This window comes from Chelonoidis abingdonii, chromosome 7 (assembly GCF_003597395.2).
Source record: "Chelonoidis abingdonii isolate Lonesome George chromosome 7, CheloAbing_2.0, whole genome shotgun sequence".
Lineage (NCBI taxonomy): Eukaryota > Metazoa > Chordata > Testudines > Testudinidae > Chelonoidis > Chelonoidis abingdonii.
This window is the reverse complement of record NC_133775.1, coordinates 29,473,056-29,493,722: the sequence shown is the minus strand read 5'-3', so window position 1 is coordinate 29,493,722 and position 20,667 is coordinate 29,473,056. Positions and strand designations below refer to the sequence as shown.

The window sequence follows — 20,667 nt, the reverse complement described above, 5'->3', positions numbered from 1 at the left end:
TCTGCCGGCAGGCATCCTCTTCAGGAAGGAGTCAGACTGCTTCTCGTCCCAGGATTTCCCTTCACCACAAACAGATGCAGGGCTCAAGGTGCAGATTACACAACTATACTAAAATTTAAACTCTAGTTTTCTACCCTAGTGTCCAGACACACTCACAGCAGGCAGCAGCACTGGACTAGCAGAGAGAGCAGAGTCGTCCGTGTAGTGACTGGTCTCACCTAGGGAGCTGGAGGGCTAACTCAGCCTGGCTGGGGAAGCTTCCCAGCAAAATTCTACAAACTGAGAGTCATCAGTGTAGAGGGAAAAGCCCAGCTGGGAGAACTTGCTTTCAGGTCCCTAGAGGCCAGTTCTCAGGAGGAACCCTGCCTGCAGACCTGGGACTCACCAGCTCCCCACACAGCCAGTCCTGCCCTTGCCCTGGCTGGCTCCAGACTGTCTCAAAAAATGGTTTCTCCCCTTTCCTGAGCTCCCTGGGAAGGGCATCTCACTCCCTATTGGTTGCTGGGCAGACTCTGAGTCTGCCTTGGCTCTCGCTCCCTGCAAGGGACAGTGTGCCTCTCCCTGACCTGCCAGCTGACAGAGCCCCAGGAATCTAGGTAATCTCTTTGGGGGTTACACTTGGAAGATGAAACAAACTTTTACAGCTTCTGAAAACAACTTGATTATAAAGGGACTGTCAATTAAAAAAAAATTACTTCTGTCTGAAACTATTTGATCTATGTTTGTTATAAACACCTACAATTACCATAACTAAAGAGATTGGGAGGAAGAAGGTATTTTCTCTATTCTTCCAGTTTGCTTGCTTGCCAAGTTAACAAGGAACCATACTGTATTACTTAAATATCTGGAGACAATCTGCTAATAGAAAACTTTTTGCTACTCTACATGAATTGCCTGGGTGAAAATAACGTATTTTTAACAAATTTAGATTAAATGCATGGGAGGCTTTGTAATGTGATCTAGACCAAAATTTTCAATGTATTTCATATCTTACCAGACACTCAGACTGTAATAAATCTCAATTACTATTGGCATAGATCAACATATACGTCGCACTCCCCTTCACTACCCAGTTCAAGCCAGGGAAGCTAGTGATCCAACCAGCGGACCAAATTCAGTGATGAATTCTGGTCACATGCCACCTGAGGCACATTGCGCATACACTAAGAAGATGACAACTACTGGCCTTGCTTAAGCCATTTAATCTCCCCTCAGTGTTGCACATTTAATTTTAGAGTGAGGGCAAACCATCAGTTCTGAACAAAGAGGAAGATGTTTCTAAGGCCATGTCTACACTTACTGGTAGATCAATGCAGTGGCGTCAATTTAGCAAGTGGACTCTCGTACTCCATCTCCCCAAGAAGAGTAAGGGAAGTTGGCGGGAGAGCATCTCCCGTCAACCCAGCGTACTCTAGACAACACGGTAAGTCAACCTAAACTACGTTGACTTCAGTTACATTATTGACGTAACTGAAGTAGCGTAACTTGGGTCAACTTGCTGCAGTAGTGTAGATCAGCGCTAAAGGTATGTCTACGCTGCAAAAATACAGACGTCCCCACCCCCCACCGCAGCAGCAAGTCTCAGAGCCAGGCTCAACTGACTAAGGTTTGCGGGGCTCACACTACAGGAGTAAAAATAGCAGAGTAGCCTGTCAGGCTGGAGCCTACGCTCTGAAACCAGGCAAGCGGAGTGGATTTCAGAGGCTGGGTTCCAACCCGAGTGGGAACATCTAAACTGCTCTTTTCAGCCCAATAAAGAGCCCTGCAAGCCTGAGTCTGTTGACACAGGCTCTGAGATTCGCTGCCATGGGGTGGGTTTTATTTTGTGTTTATTTGCAGCATAGACATATATTAAATTAGAGGGGAAAATAGGTTAGAATGCAGTATTATTGTTGTACTATGAAAACACTTGGTACGATTTCCATCTTTCAGGTTTTTGAGGAATCCTCAGTATTCTTGTTCTATAAATGTAATTAAAAAACAATATGAAGTTCACTTGTTAAAACATTTCTACAATATGTTGTTGGATTACAAGTTTATTTTCTATTATTTGCTACCTCAAATAAAAAACCATGCTAGAGCAGCTAATTAGAGTAACGACGCAAAGCATTACGTTCTGGTAAGGGGTGTACAGATAGCTGGGCAAACTTTTTGGAAGCCGATGGCATAAACTGGGAGTCTGAACATTCCCATTAACATTATTTCTTGACTAAAACTGTAATAGTGTTCCACCTTAAAAGTAAGCCATCAACTTGAAATGAATTTTGAGTTAAGGCCATTTTTGTGTACTGAATACCCACTTACATCCTTTAAAGTAGTGTAGACAACTGGGGTGAGGGCCATCACTTGGCAGAGAGATACATTTGCCTTAAATAAAGTACCATATGCCATAACTTATGATATCTAATATTACACCATTCTTCACCATAATTATTAAGAGCATTCAGCACAGAAATCTAAGATTAATTCAATTTTCATTTTAGTTTCTGAAGTTTTATCATTAACTTGGCATACAAAAAATTCACCAAGGAGAACATAACTCTAGTGAATATAAAAATAATTGTTCAACTCTACAGAAGCACTATCCACAATGAACCTCCCAGGACACCTAGTTGTATATGAAGCTATTGAAGACTCCTGGAACTAAAACTGCTTTGTTTTGCAGTTTGATATTTATGCAGGACATTAATCTGTAATATGAAATGGTGTCTTAAATTATTTCACTTTGAAATACAGTTTACAGAAAATAAGTACTTTAAAAACATAATTTAGCTAAAGTATCTGGAGCACAGACTTAGTAAACATGCACAGTAGCCAGTTTGACAATAGGCTATAATGTTGGAATGCACTATTGATGGTCTTTTCTCCCAACAACTTTACAAACTGGAGCCCCAGTCTCAGAAACTACCTTGCTTGGATGGACCCTTGTGCCAGATTTCAATGGGGCTCCAACACTAATCCAACTGTATCACTGAGGCCTGGAATTTTAAAAACAGCAGCCCTAAGAACAATACTATTTTACTGATTTTCAGAGAACACTGTAGAAAAGTACAACGATATAGATGCATTCAAAATAGCCCTGATTCTCTCTTCACACCAGTGAAAGCGAGGGACAATCAGGCTCAAAGGACTTCCAAAGCTCAAAACAATTATTTTAAATCAGGTAAATAATCTGCATTCACAAACTTATACCCTAATCATACATACACTAAGCTATTTTGGTACAGCTAAATGTTTATTTGGGCCAATAAATCTACTATAGCTTTGTGCATTTCCCATCAATGCGTGTATTACTTAAACATAAATTAGCCATTAAAAATTATATTCATTTAAAAAAATAAATATCAAAGCTGTAGCAGAAGTCATCAGAAATTTTAAAGATATAGACTTGTCAGCTGTATTAATTCAACATGTACCATTTGCCTTTGCCATACTGCTGCATGTTACAAGACAGTCTCAAACTTTCACACTGGTACCACCTCCCATACTGATTCTAGCCCTGCAACACCTTCTCCCTTCCCACTCCTGCCCTATTTTTGTCAACTGGAATTATATGACTAGAACCTCTGTGTTCCATACTGAACCAAGTGTCAGTTAACATAGAAATGCCTGCACCTTGCTAATTTGAATAAAACTATTGTCTTATTATAGACAGAAGTGTTTTATCTGTGATTAAGTTGGGCTTTATAGATGAGTATAAAGTACATTTAGAAGATGAATACCTTAAACTTATTGCAAGCTTAAACTATAATAATTAAACTAGGGCTGTTGATTAATCATAGTTAACTCACGCAATTAACTCAAAAAAATTAATTGCGATTAAAAAAATTTATTGTGATTAATTGCACTGTTAAACAATAGAATACCAATTGAAATTTATTAAATATTTGTGGACATTTTTCTACATTTTCAAATATATTGATTTCTATTACAACACAGAATACAAAGTGTCCAGTGCTCACTTTATATTATTTTTATTACAAATATTTGCAGTGTAAAAATGATAAACAAAAGCAATGCTATTTTTCAATTCACCTCAAACAAGTACTGTAGTGCAATCTCTTTATCGTGAAAGTGTAATTTACAAATCTAGATTTTTTTGTTACATAACTGCACTTAAAAACAAAACAATGTAAAATTTTAGTGCCTACAAGTCCACTCAGTCCTACTTCTTGTTCAGCCAATCGCTACGACAAACAAGTTTGTTTACATTTACAGGCGATACTGCTGTCTGCTTCTTATTTACAATGTCATCTGAAAGTGAGAACAGGCATTCGCATGGCACTTTTGTAGCTGGCGTTACAATTATTTACATGTTAGTTATGCTAAACATTAGTATGCCTCTTCATGCTTTGGCCATAACTCCAGAGGACATACTTCCATTAATTAATGCATTAACTAAATTTGTGACTGAACTCCTTGGAGAAGAACTGTATGTCTCCTGTTCTGTTCTACCCTCATTCTGCCATATATTTCATGTTAAAGCAGTCTCGGATGATGACCCAGCACATGTTCGTTTTAAGATCAAACAAAATGAAAAGAAGGTATCAATGTGAGATTTCTAAAAATAGCTACAGCACTCGACCCAAAGTTTAAGAATCTGAAGCGTCTCCAAAATCTGAGAGGGATGAGGTGTGGAATATGCTTTCAGAAGTCTCACAAGAACAACACTCTGATGCAGAAACTACAGAACCCAAACGACCAAAAAAGAAAATCAACCTTCTGTCAGGGGCATCTGACTCAGATGATTAAAATGAACATATGTCAGTTCGCTTTGCTTTGGATTGTTATTGAGCAGAACCCATCATCAGTATGGACGCATATCCTCTGGAATGGTGATTAAAGCATGAAGGGACTTAGGAATCTTTAGCGCTTCTGGCACGTAAATATCTTGTGATACTGGCTACAACAGTGCCATGCGAATGCCTGTTCTCACTTTCAGGTGACACTGTAAACAGGAAGCAGGCAGCATCATCTCCTGCAAATTGCAACCAAACTTGTATGTCTGAGCGATTGGTTGAAGCAGGACTGAGTGGACTTGCAGGCTCTAAACTTTTACATTGCATTCAAAAATAAAACAGTTTTTTTGTACATAATTTTACATTTGTAAGTTCAACTTTCATGCACTTCAGCTTTTGTATTAGGTGAACTGAAAACTACTATTTTTTTTTGTTTTTTACAGTGCAAATATTTGTAATAAAAATAAATATAAAGTGAGTACTGTACACATTGTGTTGTGTTGTAATTGAAATCAATATATTTGAAAATGTAGAAAACACCCAAAAATATTTAAATAAATGGTATTCTATTAACAGCACGATTAATCGAGATTATTTTTTTTCAATCGCTTGACAGCCCTAAATTAAAACTTATCACCTACTGTTTCATTACCCATTGTAACACAGACAAAGAAATTCAAACTGCTTAATATCACATCAATCAAAAGTCACCATGAATACTATTGGAGTTTATCTGTCTGTTCATCTATGCATATGTACCATTAATTATGTCATCTCCAATTCACTTCTCAGCGACAAGAACAAAAAACAGATTCTAGGTGCAGAGAAAGTAACAGGATTTTTCGTGTTTAAATCTCAAGTTTGCTCCTTTGATACAATAGCTACTCAGACTGCCAGGTTTTTCTTTCACCCTTCTTTAAAACCACAATTAGTGTGTTTGTTTTTCAGTGCTAACAGCAAGGCGTGAGCCACACTTAAAAATTAAATCAACCTAGAAACTACGTCACTCACAGACGTGAAAAATTTCACATCCTGATTTCTGTAGTTAGGTCGACCTAACCCTCTGGTGTAGATGCAACTAAATCAAGGAAATAATTATTCTGTTGACCAATCTACCACATCTCAGAGAGGTGGATTAACTAAACCTCTATCCCGACAGAATGTGACCCAATATAACACGAATCCAGATACAACGCGGTAAAGCAGCGGGGAGCCCTGGGCCCTTTAAAGCGCCACCTGAGCCCCGCTGCTTTAAAGCATTATATCTGAATGTGTGTGGCACTCCAGGCCCTTTAAGTCACCGCCCGACCTCGCTGCCAGAGCTCTGGCGATGATTTAAAGGGACCAGGGCTCCCCACAGCAGCTGGAGCACCAGGCTCTTTAAATCCCCGTCAGGGCTCTGGCAGCCAGGCTCAGGCAATGATTTAAAGGGCCAGAGGCTTCAGCCGCTGCAGGGAGCCCCGGGACCTTTAAATCCCCGCCAGAGCCCTGCTGTCAGAGCTCTGGTGGTGATTTAAAGGTCCCAGGGCTCCCCGCAGTGGCTGGAGCACCGGGCTCTTTAAATCACCATGGGGAAGCCGGTCCAGTCCAGCACCCTGTACAGGCCTGAACTCGATATAACGTGGTTTCACCTATAAGGCGGTGAGATTTTTGGCTCCCAAGGACTGTGTTATATCAGGGTAGAGACGTACATTGATGGACAAACCCCTTCTATCTATGTAGGAAATGTCAAAACTACTGTGCCACAGCAACACTGCTGTAGTGCGGCTGCTGTAGCATAGGCTTACCCCAAGTGCAATAGTTTACCAAGTATGTACTTGCTATTGGCAGTAAGAAATCAGAACTCCTGGTGCCCTGTGGCTAAACATTCCTAAATTTTTAACAGTAAGATAAAAATTTATCAGCTACAGTATGATAAACCAAAAATGTACCCCTACAAACAATCAAATAGACCGAACACGCTAGTATATCTGAGAATGATGCTTCAAGATGAAAAAGGATTTTCTAGCTTTCTTGATTGTTTCAACAACTTAGATAAGATGGTCAATTATTTTAGCCTACCTTATTCTATCAAGCAGATAGAACGCCTACCAAAAAAACCACCCACTACAAAGCACAACAACAGTTCCTCTATTGTTCTTATGGAGAAAATGTGGTTCAGGATAATCATCAGGATGTCACACTTTCTCTGGTAAAGAACAGCCACGTCGTGGAAGAAAGACAAGGTAGGTGAGGAAATCTCTTTTATTGAACCAACTTCTGTTGGTGAAAGAGAGAAATTTTTGAGCTACACTTGTCTCTTTGACCAACAGAAGTTGAAATACCTTTTATTGGATCCGCACCCACCTTGTCCCTCTAATATCCTGGCACCCACATGGCTACAGCAACACTGCAAATATAGGAGACATATTTTATGTTTCTCTGTGTTATGACGTGACAATTGTCTTCTTATAGAATACCCGTTACCGATTTGCAGTACTTGAGATTCTCTTTGGGCCCGTCTTCACTGCTAAAAAAGCTGAATTTTTTATGTTGGGGTAATTAGCATGCACTAGCTATCCCCGCCCCCCCAAAAAAAAATTTGTGAAGACAAGGCATTCTAGTTTTACTGCTATGTAAACTCATGGAGGTCAACCTGGCCTCAGCAAGTTTATCTTGCAGTAAAACTAAAATGTCTTATCGTCACTGTATTTTTACCTTAGGATAATTCATGAATGTCACCCCACTGCAAAACATCATCTTTTTACAGCAGTGAAGACAAACCTTTAGACTGCACCTTCACTGCAAGATACACCATGGTGTAAGCAATCATGGGGCTAATCAACTCGTGATAACCTAACTCGTGGAGGCATGATTACATCTACTGTGCTGTCAATCCCTACAGCAAGACCTGCAATTGACACATTTTACTGGGTAAGAATACTGGAGTCTTAGCACAAAGAACCATGGAATATGCCCACAGGTACATGCCAGTGAGTGTACAAATAGTCAGGACACAGGAAAGCAGGTAGGAACACTAACACCTGGGCTAGGCTAATCTAGATGTTCAGATTGGTTGCTCAATCACCCAGTGGTTGGTACCAATCACTGCAATAACTGTGCAGGATAGACAAAGGGCATGGTTACACTGAAAACTTCAAAGCGCTGCCGCAGGAATGCTCCTGCGGCAGCTTTTTGAAGTGCAGTATGGTCACGCTCCTAGTAATCCACCTCCACAAGGCGATTCGCTCAGAGCCTTTCTACACTAGCACTTGAAAGCACTCAGACTTGACTGTGCTCAAGAGGGTGATTTTTCACACCCCAGAGCCAGCAAGTTAGAGTGCTATAAAATGTAAGTGTAGACAAGCCTAAAGCCTTAGGCCAGGTCTACACTACGAGATTAAATCAATTTTAGATACGCAATTTCAGCTACGAGAATAGCGTAGCTGAAATCGAATATCTAAAATCAATTTACTCACCCGTCTTCACCACGCGGGATCGATCCGCGCGGCTCGCTGTGTCGAATCCGGAAGTCCGGTCGTCTAGTTGGAGTTCCGGAATCGATCTAAGCACGCTTTGGGATCGAGATATCGCGTCCAGACCAGATGCGATATTTCGATCCCCGAGCAATCGATTTTAACGCGCCGATCTGGCACGTAGTCTAGACGTGGCCTGTGTTACATTAAAAATGCCAAAAACCAAGTAGTCAATGATTCTTCACAACATGTTCATGACTTTTGATACTGACATGCTTCTGAGAGTGGACGGGTGGCTAAATGAATAGGCACGACTAACAAATACATAACAATGCATCAAATGACATAAGATATTTTAAAGTGGAAAACAATCTGAGCCCACAAACAGGAACAAGGGACAGTAGCTAAATGCTCAAAAGGATGGAACAACTCCAAAATGTTACCATAAATTTGTTATGCTGCTGTATGACTATCTTTTCTATGTATTATTTTAAATTGCTATTAGGGAATTTTGAGCTGTGAAAAGTTTGGGGTTTTTTTTTTTTTAATTATATCAAAACAAAATAAATTGTAGTTTATGGACAGGCAAACTATGAATTGGCATTGCACAAGATTTCCCACACATTTCAGCAAATCTAGCTCAATGCTAACCTAAAAGACCTCTGCTCCTCTAATCTTGAGTATCTTTTGAAAGGAGATTCTCACATGTGACCATCCCCAAAACACTAACTAGGATAATTCCACTAAAGATATTTTCAAATGTTAGTTCAGCAAGTAACTGGAACCAATATTGATTTTGAGAAGGTGAAATAGCAATGCTGAAAGCCCACTTAATAAATATCAGAGACAGTCTGAGTACAAAATATAGGACAACAATTTTAAATCTATTATTTGTGGATGGTAGATGTACAAGAAACATCACTGGAGTCAAGATTTTCCTCTTACATGCCCTTCAGGATATACTCCCTATATCTAATGTATTTAAATCTGTAAACAAGACTTCAGAAGTTGTCAATTGGCAATTTCAAAGTCAAAGAGCATAAACTCACTGTACAAAAGGATTATTACTATGGAACAAAACTACAGTCAAACCCTAAATATCACATCCCAATGTCCAAAAGACTATCGTTACAGGGGACTGAATGACTCAGGAAATTAGAAATGGAATACAGAACTGTTCACCTCTATATCACTGGTGAGTAATGACACAGCTGTGTATCAGCGAATGGCTGTCCAATGGCTGTATGAAATGAACTGATGGTCTGTCCAATTCTTAGTAAACAAACATCTACGTTACAGGAACTGCCAACTATATTACTAACTTGTATTGGTAACCTCAATGAAGGGACCAAATAATGACTGGACATGAAGAATAAACAACCCTTCACACCCCCAAAGGTAGCTTCTTCAGAACCGTTGAAACTGACTGGCAAGGCAAAGCACTTCTAACAAATACATAACAACAATGCATCAAATAATTCAGGGGAATGCAAAGAAGGGCTGACAGTAATAGGCGCATCCTCATACAGAAGATACTGCAGGGTTGCTAGTTTGGAGAGAGGGAGAGCGAGCATGTGACAGACGCGCATTGTCCCAGACACATGGAAAAATAAACACAAGATGCAAGGCACATAGTTTAATTAGATGACAGCCTTATCACCTTAATTCATCTGGGAATTACCAGGCACTCAACATTATGAATCATTTCAACCTGGCGGACAGATGCCCCTCAACCCCTACCCCTCCACAGCTGGTCCCCAAAAACATTGTTAGGATCCTAACGTCCTCCCCTCATATGAAGGTTAAAGAACTGGGTTGTTTCCTCACTGCCCCAGACCTTAGGAATCCCAGCCCCATTTTCCAGCTTCGTCCCTTAAGTCTATTTATAATTCTAGTTTAAATCAGGGAACAGGACTCCTTAAGAAATGAGCACCTGCATCAGACACCTGCTAAAGTGTCACAACTTGACCTTTACCTCCTAACTCCACTGTATCCCCGAACAGCTGTGGGGAAGACCTGAACAGTCACCGCATTCTGGTCAATCTCACCATAAGGCGAAAATTCCTTCCTTGTCCCAAAAAAGGCTACTAACACAATGTCCACAGCAGTCCTAAAATCCTGGTACTATGCTAATCAATGAGAGGGTGCTCAGGCTGGAGGCACAGGGTCTATATAAACCTCTCATTGTATACTTCAGTTGTACAAGGGCCAATGACATATCTGAGCAAACCAGCCAAAGCACCCTCTCAAGTGATACCTTCCCACCCCACCCCCAGTAAGACAATCCTTCCTAACTTTTGGGGATGGAGACCCTTAAAGGAGCCACTATCCATCTCCCCCCGCCCCAAACATGTACATCTGAAGATCACAGAAGTTTGAGCTTGTAAAGACCTGTTAGATCATAGTCCAACTGTTCCTGTAAATGCAGTATATGGTTCTCAGATAACGAGAGGAGGTATTTGGAATCAAAATTAAACTACACCTAATCTTCAAAGCTTCCACATCAACTCTAAAAAAGTCAAAAAAAAAAAAAAAAACAGCACTCCATATCTCACATTATTGTTAAAAAAAAGTGGCAAGGACAAAAACTAGTGACTAACTTAAAAGTTACTGAAATTGAGCAGTTTCAAAATGAATATAAAGAACAGAAAAAGTGTATAAAACTTTCAATTAAATAGCAGTTAAAGAGTATTCTAATCACCTATGTGTTCTTTAATATAATTTAGTAACTAATATTAGTATAATCAAAAAAAAAGTTGGGTTTTTTTGAGGGAGGGGTTAAGTTTAAGATTTTATTCTGAGATTCAAAACTGCAACAACTTTCTTCCCTCAGAGAAGATGGTAAAAGATTAAAAACCAATTTCTAAACTAATTCATGTTGTAACTGCATGTGTGCACTATTTCACAGATAAAAGAGCAAGTAATGCAGGACTATATATATTACTTAAAAGCACTGGATTTCTCATAATTTATAGAAAGAATAAATACTTGCTACAAACTTTGCAATTGATGTGGTTAACTTATTCAACACTGTTTAGACTGGCCAGATAATGTTAAAACATTATCAAACTGATCATGTACTCTAGAACAATGGTTCTCAAACTTTTGTACTGGTGACCCCTTTCACATAGCAAGCCTCTGAGTCCAACCTCCTCTTGTAAATTAAAAACACTTTAAAATATATTCAACACCATTATAAATGCAGGAGGCAAAGCGAGGCTTGGGGCAGAGGCTGACAGCTCGTGATCCCCATGTAATAACCTTGTGATCGCCTGAGGGGTCCTGACCCCCACTTTGAGAACCCTTGCTCTAGAGCAACAGATCAATTTATGAGACCAAATGTCATTTGCTGTCCTTGTTCTAATTTAGAGACCTACATTAAAGTCATATTTCCTTTATTAAAACTGCACCCAAGACAAAGATTCATCTTAATAAAACTAACGTTAAAATATAAATAAAACATAACTCTTTTCTTCCACAGATAGCTATAAGTTACAGTAAAACAAAGGGTTCTTTTTAAATTTAATTTGCTCCACGTTATATTTAAAATTGCGCTAAACCAGATTTAGCTATTTAGACAGTGGGGCAAACTTTGTTCTCATATACAGGAAATTCAATGGGGGTCATATAGATATAAAAAGAAAAAAAAAAAACTTAGCCCATTGTGTCCTATTAAACGTATACAAAGACAAAAGGCCAAAAGCGGAAATGCATTTAAGGAAGTCCAACTTTGTGTAATTTACATTATCTTCTGATCCACTCAATATGGAAGTTATGAATGTTTTTATCCTGCAAGCTTCTCAACCATCAGACTTTTATACTATGTGGTGCCCCGTTAAAGTCAATGGTGTCCACCCAGATAAAGCAGCTTACTTTGTCTATCTCACACCCCATAACATCTCACTTCTGATTTTGGCCCAATGATACTACAGATGCTACAGTGGCACAACTGTAGCACCATAGTGTGCCAGTGTTTCTCAAACGTAGCCACCAGGGGCTTTTCTTTCAGCCACAGCCTCCTGGGGCTGTGTGTGTGAGGGGGAATAACAGCCCCTCCCTCTCCCTGTTGTTACTGGATGCACCACGTTGGTATTGGTTGCTGGGGCTGCCAACAGGGGCTGGGCCCTGCCCTCTTCTGGAGACACCTGGGGCACAATGCTGGAAGAGCAAGCAGGCAGTGAGTTCCTGACCTTCCCAAGGGTGGTGGGGCTCAGGCTTTGTGCTTCAGTCCTGGGGTGGTGGGAGGGCAGGCTCTGGCAGTGGGGCTCCAGGCTCTGGCTGCACAGTGGCAGGCCCTAGGCTCCAGCAGCAGGGATTCAGGCTCTAGCCCCACTCCCACCCCCGCCTTCCCTAACCCCTCATCCAGGGCTTAATTTGTCCCCAGGCTTGGCAGTGCTGAGTAAGTCTGCTGTGAAAAGTGATATTTGTATGTTAATATCACCTTTCACAACAGACTTACTAGCTAGCAATAAATAAATTATAATGATTTGGATGTTTATATTTAATTGTTTTTCTTAAAGCTAATTAAGTATTTCAGGAAACAGTGTGAGAGTGGCCACCTGAAAGAGCTGGCAGCCACACATTGAGGTCACCCAAAAAATATGTCCTGAGTACCCCTGGTGCAGACACTTGCTACAGAAACAGAAGGAATTTTTTCATTGCTACAGTTAATCTACCTGCTTGAGAGGAGGTAGATGTGGGTATTCACCCACGAAAGCTCACGCTCCAAAACCTCTGTTAGTCTATAAGGTGCCACAGGATTCTCTGCTGCTTTCTTCCACAGACTCATTCTGTTGACCTGTGATGTCTATAGCAGGGTTTAGGTTTGTGTGACTCAGAGTAATAGTTTTTCCACACCTCTGAGCGACGTGGCTAGATTAACCTAAATTTTAGATGTATACCAGGCATAAATTTACTATATGCAGTGATAGCCTGGAAGAGAGGGGGACAGCAGAAAAAGGAACTAACAGTATAAAACATCAAGTGAAGTAGACTACATCCCTCTTTTACATCCACCTGCTTACATACTAGATAACAATATGATGTAAGTCACACCAATTTATGACTCCCCCTCAGTCCCAGATATAAAAAGGTATCTTATGCTACCTTCTACAACATAATGCGGTAGATTGGAAGTTATCTTTTTGATTCCATTCACTTGCAAGTCTTGTTTGGATGTAGTTTTTAAGATTATGTTTTGCATTCTATTATTTCAATTAACATACAACTATTTATTCTGCAACCATACAAAGTTTATTATTAGTTACTGAAGTCATTTGTAACAAAGACAAAAAGCTAAAGAAAACACCAAGACTACATTTCAGTGCATCAGGTTTTGCTACATAAATGGATCACTCAACAATATGGTTATAATCTAAATTGACCAGAGACAGTAAGAGAGCTCTTAAACTAAACTACATTTGCTTTTGTAAGTAGTAATTAGTATAAGCCAAGTTACCCTCCATTGTTCTTTCAGAAACCTCAGTATGCCCTTGACATGCACAATGCCATGAGTTGCATACATGGATTAAGGGCATATTATCACCCTTTAGTAATCCCTGGGTATTTTTCTGCAGGCACCCTGCATAATTTATTCCACATTAAGTATTCTAGAGTTTGGAGTATATGATGCAAATCAAGCATCATATACTCTTCAGAAAAGAAGCAGAAAGACTGGGTGATCAAAGAAAATTTAGACCAGACATTAACAACAAATCCAAGTCACTCTTTTTCCCGAGAGACTTTTACTCCTATAAAAAGGCTGAATGTCCCTTTTTATTTCCAATAATTTACTACATACAAATTTACAATTATTTGATCCCACACAGTTAACAAATCCAGGTCTTATACACGTGGTAGAGAAGAAAGGGACTATTTCATCCCTTAATTACAACAGTAATGTCACTACAGAAATTCCTAATGTTAAGTATGCTGGCAAATTACAAATCTAATTACAGCAATCTATCCAGGACTTTGATTTTATAAGTAAACACTTCAAAAATGAGAGAGAGAGAAGTTCTGAAATACACTGTTTGTGTGCCTCAGAATTCCTAAATGCTTTATTTGGTGGTGTGTAAAAGACTAATGCAAGTCTTCATTATTCCCATTAACCAAAAATTTAATTTAACAAAATAAACCAGCAGAAATACGGCTGTCAAAGAAGTATAATGCAGTGTTTTATCATTAGCATTTCAGAAGTTGTCCAAGTGCAGGGTATTTTTATGTTTATAAAACCAAACAAATATGATTTTTAAAAAAGATCAAAATAGTTTAAATGTCTCATAAAATATTTGTAAATCAAAAAACTCTACCATCACACACTAGTGCTTTTGAACCACAAACTATAACTGAACACTCTAGTTTCACTGTCCAAGCAAAGGTCCAATACTGCAAATGAATCCAGAAAAATCAATGGAGCTCTGTGTGAGCGGTGGTGGTGGTGGTGGGTGGGGTCTACCTGCATAAATCTGATTGCAAGAGTTTAAGGGATAAATAAATGGAAAAAGTAAAGAAACAAACAAACAAACAATGACAACAAATTTAAAGTTCCTTCATTTATAATAATCCAATGGTGTTTTTAGTGATAGAGGTAAGACACTGCTGTAAGAATACAGCATTTGTAAACGTTCAGCATTTCTTTAAATAAGCAATTTTACACTGGACCCTACCATGCAATTTACCCAACAGAAACTTATCCAAAGTTATAAAGTAGTAAGCGAGCCAGTTAACGAACAAAAAAAGAGTTTGGTGCATTTAATCAGCTTTAAATTATTTAACAATCATGATGATATACCTGGAACAAACCCCCAAAATCCACAAATTCACATAGTTCAATATTGAGCTACCTCGCTCATTTGTAAAAACCAAAAGTAACTTAAAATAAACATTTTACCTATATACCTAAATAAATACTTCAATGAGTAGAACTTATACATCCCAACAATACAGACACACTAAATGAGATTCCTACATAGTTTGTGGGGGAGGAGATGACAATGTTCAGCAATCCAGGAAGACTGGGGAATTTCTGTCCTACATTCACACCAGTACGATAAAAATACATATGCACTGATAAATCACAGCATAGTCAGAAAGCTGTATGATACCAACTCAATGTCGTCTCTGCAATCAAAGGTGTGTACAGGGGTGGAGAAATAAATGTTGTGGAACATTTGAAAGGCTGAAGGCTAGGCGGATGACAGACTGCTCCAGATCAACCCCTCCTCCTCAAGAAGCAGAGGCTGGTTCTTTGGGAAGCCGACTAAGATGGGAGAAGCTCGCAGAGCAGCAGCTTGTGAGTGTGACAGACACCTGCTGTGGGACAGCCTGGCAGAGCGGGTCGGCGCGGCATTGGCTCGACGGTACGCTAGGCTAGGACTGCTGCGGGCTGGGACAAGGCGATTTAAGCCGCTTACAACCATGCTGCTCGAAACACTAAACCCAGGGATGGGCAATGCACCAGCAGCTGCGAGGCTGGAGGAGACGTGGACCCGGGCACCTTACAACCTAGATCCCCTCCCTCCCCCGCGGGGTACCGGGCACCTGGCTAGGCAGAGCCCTGGCTGCAAGGCCTGCGCTGGCCAGGGGGCTCTGCGCTGCAGCCCGCTAGGCCGCGGGGCCTGGGCCGGCCCTGTGTGCGCGCTGGGCCCAAGCCCGCTGGGCCCCCTCCCCAGGGGACGGGGTCTCACTCACTCACCGCTCTCGATCTCGTTGCCCTTCTTGGCGGTGGCTGCGTTCCCCATGGCCGGGCCGGGGCGATGGGGGGAGGGTGCGGTGGCGCTCCGGCGGGAGGGGGTGTCTGGCGGCTCCGCCCGCGGGCGCTGCGGCTGGCTCGGCTGCCTCCCCTCCCTCACCCCGCGCTGGATCTGTGTCTTCGGCCGCCGCGGAGGAGGAGGAGGAGGAGGAGGAGAGCGCTCTGCCCCCCCGCAAACACACGGCGGAAATGACGGCCGAGGAGGCGCCTCCTCCGTGCTCCGCAGCCCGCTCGCCGCTGTCCTGGGCGGCTGGGGACACGGGCGGGGGGGGGCTATGTAGGGCGAGGAGCCGCGCAGCTGTGTGACACGGGGCAGAGCTCCCCCTGCCCTGCTGTTCCCACCCCACAGAGAGCCCCGTCACCCCACAGCTCCCCCGCCCTGCTCCTCCCACCCCACAGATACCCCCCTCCCGTGCCTCGCGCCTCCTCACCCCACAACTGTCCCCGTCCTGCTGCTCCCACCCCACAGCTACCCCCGTCCCGTGCCGCGCACCCCCTCACCCCACAACTATCTCCGTCCTGCTGCTCCGACCCCACAGAGCGTCCTCCCACCCCACAGCTACCCCCACCCTACTGCTCCCACCCCACAGAGATTCCTCCCACCCCACGGCTACCCCCATCCTGTGCCTCGTGCCCCCTCATCCCACAACTATCCCCGTCCTTCTCCTCCCACCCCACAGAGCGTCCTGTCACCCCACAGCTACCCTGGTCCTGTGCCCCCTCACCCCATAGCGTGCCCCTCACCCATAGCTATCCTGTCCTGTGCTTCATGCCCCCTCACCCTACAGCTACTCCCTGCTGTGCCTTACGCCCCCTCACCTCACAGCTACCCCACCCCGCGCCTCCCTCACCCCACAGTTACCTCCTCCCGCTCACCCCACAGCTACCCTGTGTTGCTCCTGTCATCCCACAGCATGCCCCCTCACCTCATAGCTACCGCCATCCTGTGACCCATAGAGCACCCCGCCATCCCACAGCTACCCCATCCTGCTCTTCCCATCCCACAGAGCACCCCCTCACCCCACATCTACCTCCATCCCACTCCTCGCACCCTACAGAGCACCCCCTACCATGGCTACCTCCCATCTTGCTACTCTCTCCCACACAGCTCGTTCCCATCCTGTTCCCCCAGAGTGCCCCTTCACCCTCAGAGCTAACCCAATCCCATGCCCCCCTCACTCCAGAGCACTCAGAGCCCCCCCCCCCCATGCAGAGTGCACCCTTGCCTGACGCAGTACTCACCCACATACAGGTAGTACACACTCACAAGCACATTAACGCACTCCTACGTAGACAACCTAGACTGGTATTACTTAGCACTTTTATAGCAATCGTACTAAGATATATTTACATTTCTCTACAAAGTGTTGAAAAATTCACAAAGGAAGCTACCTGACAGGAGAAGGAACAACAGTATTTCTTTTAATCTCTTGCTGCTCTGGGAATGCTGTGGATAACAACAGAAGCTATGATATCTTTAGATGAAAATGTGCTTTTCAAATTGAGGTCCCTGTAAATATATATTTTTATCACATCAGATTCTAATCTAGTTATGGTGGGAAAGGTTTAGCAACAGGAAGGTTGTTCAGTATGCATTGAAAGTGGAATGACTTTGAATTAGTCCATCTTCTATAGGAGCTTTTGCTCAGATTTGTACATGTTTTGTCCTGAGCTGCGTTATCCCAGAGGGGCACCAATGTCTTTCTGGGTTATGAATAGAGAGGCAGCAGTGATGTAATCTGGTCTTGACCTTTTTATTGCTCTTAAGATAAACGCCAAGATTTTGACCTGGTCATGGCCGTGAACTGGAAGCCAATGGGGAAAGTGGATCACATAGATAATGTGCTCATTGTGGTGTAGTGTTAAGGAGGTGGGCCAAAATGTTCTGCATAACAATGGAGCATCTCTATTGTTTCCACTCCTAGGTACAGTGACTTACAGTAATTCAGTCAGGAGGTGATGTACTGTGGCCAAATCCTCATTCCAGGAGTAAAAGTTGGAGTCTCCCAGCAAGCTGGAGGTAGAAGAAAGTGTTGCCTGGACACTACTTGGTTACTGAAGCTTGAAGAGTCTAATAGGATCCCTAGGCTCTGTAGTGCTTTGAGAAATGTAGGAAGATACCCTCAAAGTCAGGGAAGGATATTTTCCCAGCTCAAGTTATTTTCCCAATCCAATCACCACCACTTTGGTCTTGTCCAGATTGAGTTTGAGCCATCTGATCTTCAGCCAGTGCTGATCTTCTGCAGACCTTTTGATATCCCTGAGAAGGCATTGTTGGCATCACAATAAAATGAGTTATATCAAAGGGTGTCATCAGCATATTTTTGGTAGCAAAGCCCATGTGCTCTCACCACCTCCCCAACTGGTCCCACATAGATACTGAAGGAAAAGAGATAAGATAGATCTCACATGAAGACCTTTGAGGGGACAGTTGCCCATCACCACTCTCTGGGTCTTGTTGGAGAGAAATGATTGGACCCATTGTCCATGTACTCCAACTGTATCATATATATACACACATACACATTACTCTCATATACATATACAAACATACATACCAAATTCCCAACCAAATGCACTTTGAACACACACTCACACCTGACTATCACATACATATATACACTCTAGGACAAATACAGCATATTATCTCAGGCTAACACAAAGCACTCAATTTGGTACAACATTCATTATGAAAGACTGACTACTCACCTGAGTGAAGGTTGCAGGAGCATGCATTCTCAAGCTGTGCCCATACACCAGTCTTATCACACACAAAACATATTGTAATTAAAAGTTTTCTGTATCCATTAGTTGCAGAACAAATTAAAATTATAGTGACTATAGTAGCTCCTAGAGAGAGAACTTTCATTTTAGCCCCTACTCCTCCATTGGCTCTGGCTTTCTCAAACAAACTGCTTTTGTGCTGAAATAGCCCATATCACTACTGATCTCAAAAGTATGTGTGTGTGTGAGGGTTAAGTTTTTTCAGCTTAATTAGTTGAGTTGTTTTTGAGTCACATGAACATAAAAAACACACTGTTCCCATATTTTACAACAGAAAGTTGTGCTTCAATAACAGCAAAAGACAGAGACCTCAAATTTAGTTTGTTTTGTTGATCTCCATCAAAGTAAAAGATAGCTAAATTCAAAGAAAATCCATTCAGCTATTTTAGAGTTATGCATATCTAACATCAGCAGTTTCAGTCATGGTCAGTACAGTTTTTCTATTCAGTTTTTGTCTACATACTTGTTATACTATTGGGGGAATTCAGTGCAAAATTTTCAACATTCTGCCACCAATATTTTAAAATTCTGCATATTTTATTTGTCAAAATAACACAATATAATCACACCCGTTTAAATTATTTTGGTAATTTATTTCAAAATACCAGTCAGCAAGTATGTCTGTAACAATACAGACAACAAAAAAGGGTCAAGAAATGTCTTTGACAAATAGATGCTTACTAGGCATATTAATATAGAACTCTGAGTAATAATTCATTTAAACTACAGTACAGAACCGTATTTCCCACAGCCCTCAAAAGCTATGCAAAGGCTTGTGGGAGTTGGGGGTAATGGAGGAGCTGAGGGAGAGGAAAGTAATTTCTGGGAAGGAGCCTGGGTTTGAACTTGAAGGGCTGTTGGGTATCAGTGGGAAATGTATGGAACAGGTTTTTAGGGGGGAGGGAAGGGATATTAGGGAGCATCCCTCATGCAGACCCTGGCTGATCGCTAGCCACTCCCATTCAGTCACGCACGTCTGCTCCTGCATCTCCATGTATCCTTGCACCCCTTATCCACATGTTTCCCTCCAGCCCCACTCAGACACCCACTCTCCCATCCCCATGTGGCTCTGCACCCCTTCCTGTGTCCCCATATGTCTGTGCACACTCTCCCCTGTCCACATGTGTCCCTGTGCCCTGCTCTGCCATCCCCCTGTCCCCACATGGCCCTACACCCTTCCCCATGTACCCATGTGTCCCTGCACCCCTCAGCTAGCCCCTTCCCCTCATCTCCATGTGTCTCTGCACCCTCTGTCCCCATGCATCTCTGTGCACCCACTTAGCCATCTCCCTTCCCCCTGTAGCTCTATCCCCACTTTCCCTCTGCCCATGTGGTCCTGTAGCTCCACTCCCATTCAGCCCCAGCCCCAGTCTGTCCTCCACTAGCCCTTATGAACCCCTCTCTGACCCACCAGCAGCCCCATGCTGTCTATCTCCCCATATCCTTTGTTTCAGAATGTGGCCCAACAATAGAAAAAGGCCAGCTCTTTCTCTTCTCTGTCATAGCTGGGGCTGGCCAGGAGCGGCAGCTGTGTTCTAGCACCACAGTGCCCTCTGGTGGCAAAAGGAAGAACTGCAGAAGTTATTTTCTTTTGGGAGCTGCTGCTCTGTTCTAGCGCCACAGCACTCTCTGCTCGGTAAAAGGCGGGACTGCAGCAACTTTTCAGCAGAAGCTATTTTCTGCAAAAAAAATTAAAAATATGGGTGGCACGTGAAATATGTGTGTGCACAGTGGTTCAGATTTCCCCCAGGCTTATTGTTAGATGCCCCCAATTAAGGATGTCCTAGTTAAGAACATTCTTCTCCACTGGCAAAGTTGAATCAGTTTGTAAACTCCTCAAGGTATGTATCTCCAGTTGAAGATGCTTACAGATGTCAGTGGCACAGCTGAGAGAACTTATATACTCCACAATCTAAATAGCTTCATTATCAAGGAT

General features: G+C 42.3%; 1 protein-coding gene across 1 annotated transcript in view; it reads right to left on the bottom strand.

Annotated features, from left to right (window-relative positions):
* PRKACB (protein kinase cAMP-activated catalytic subunit beta) overlaps window positions 1-16,127 on the bottom strand; it is a 118,264-nt gene extending 102,137 nt beyond the window's left edge. Inside the window, exon 1 of the mRNA XM_032798853.2 lies at window positions 15,891-16,127. Coding sequence (XP_032654744.1) covers window positions 15,891-15,936 — 46 coding nt within the window. The 5' untranslated portion in view covers window positions 15,937-16,127. The remainder of the gene's footprint in view (window positions 1-15,890) is intronic.
* Window positions 16,128-20,667: the final 4,540 nt, after the last annotated feature.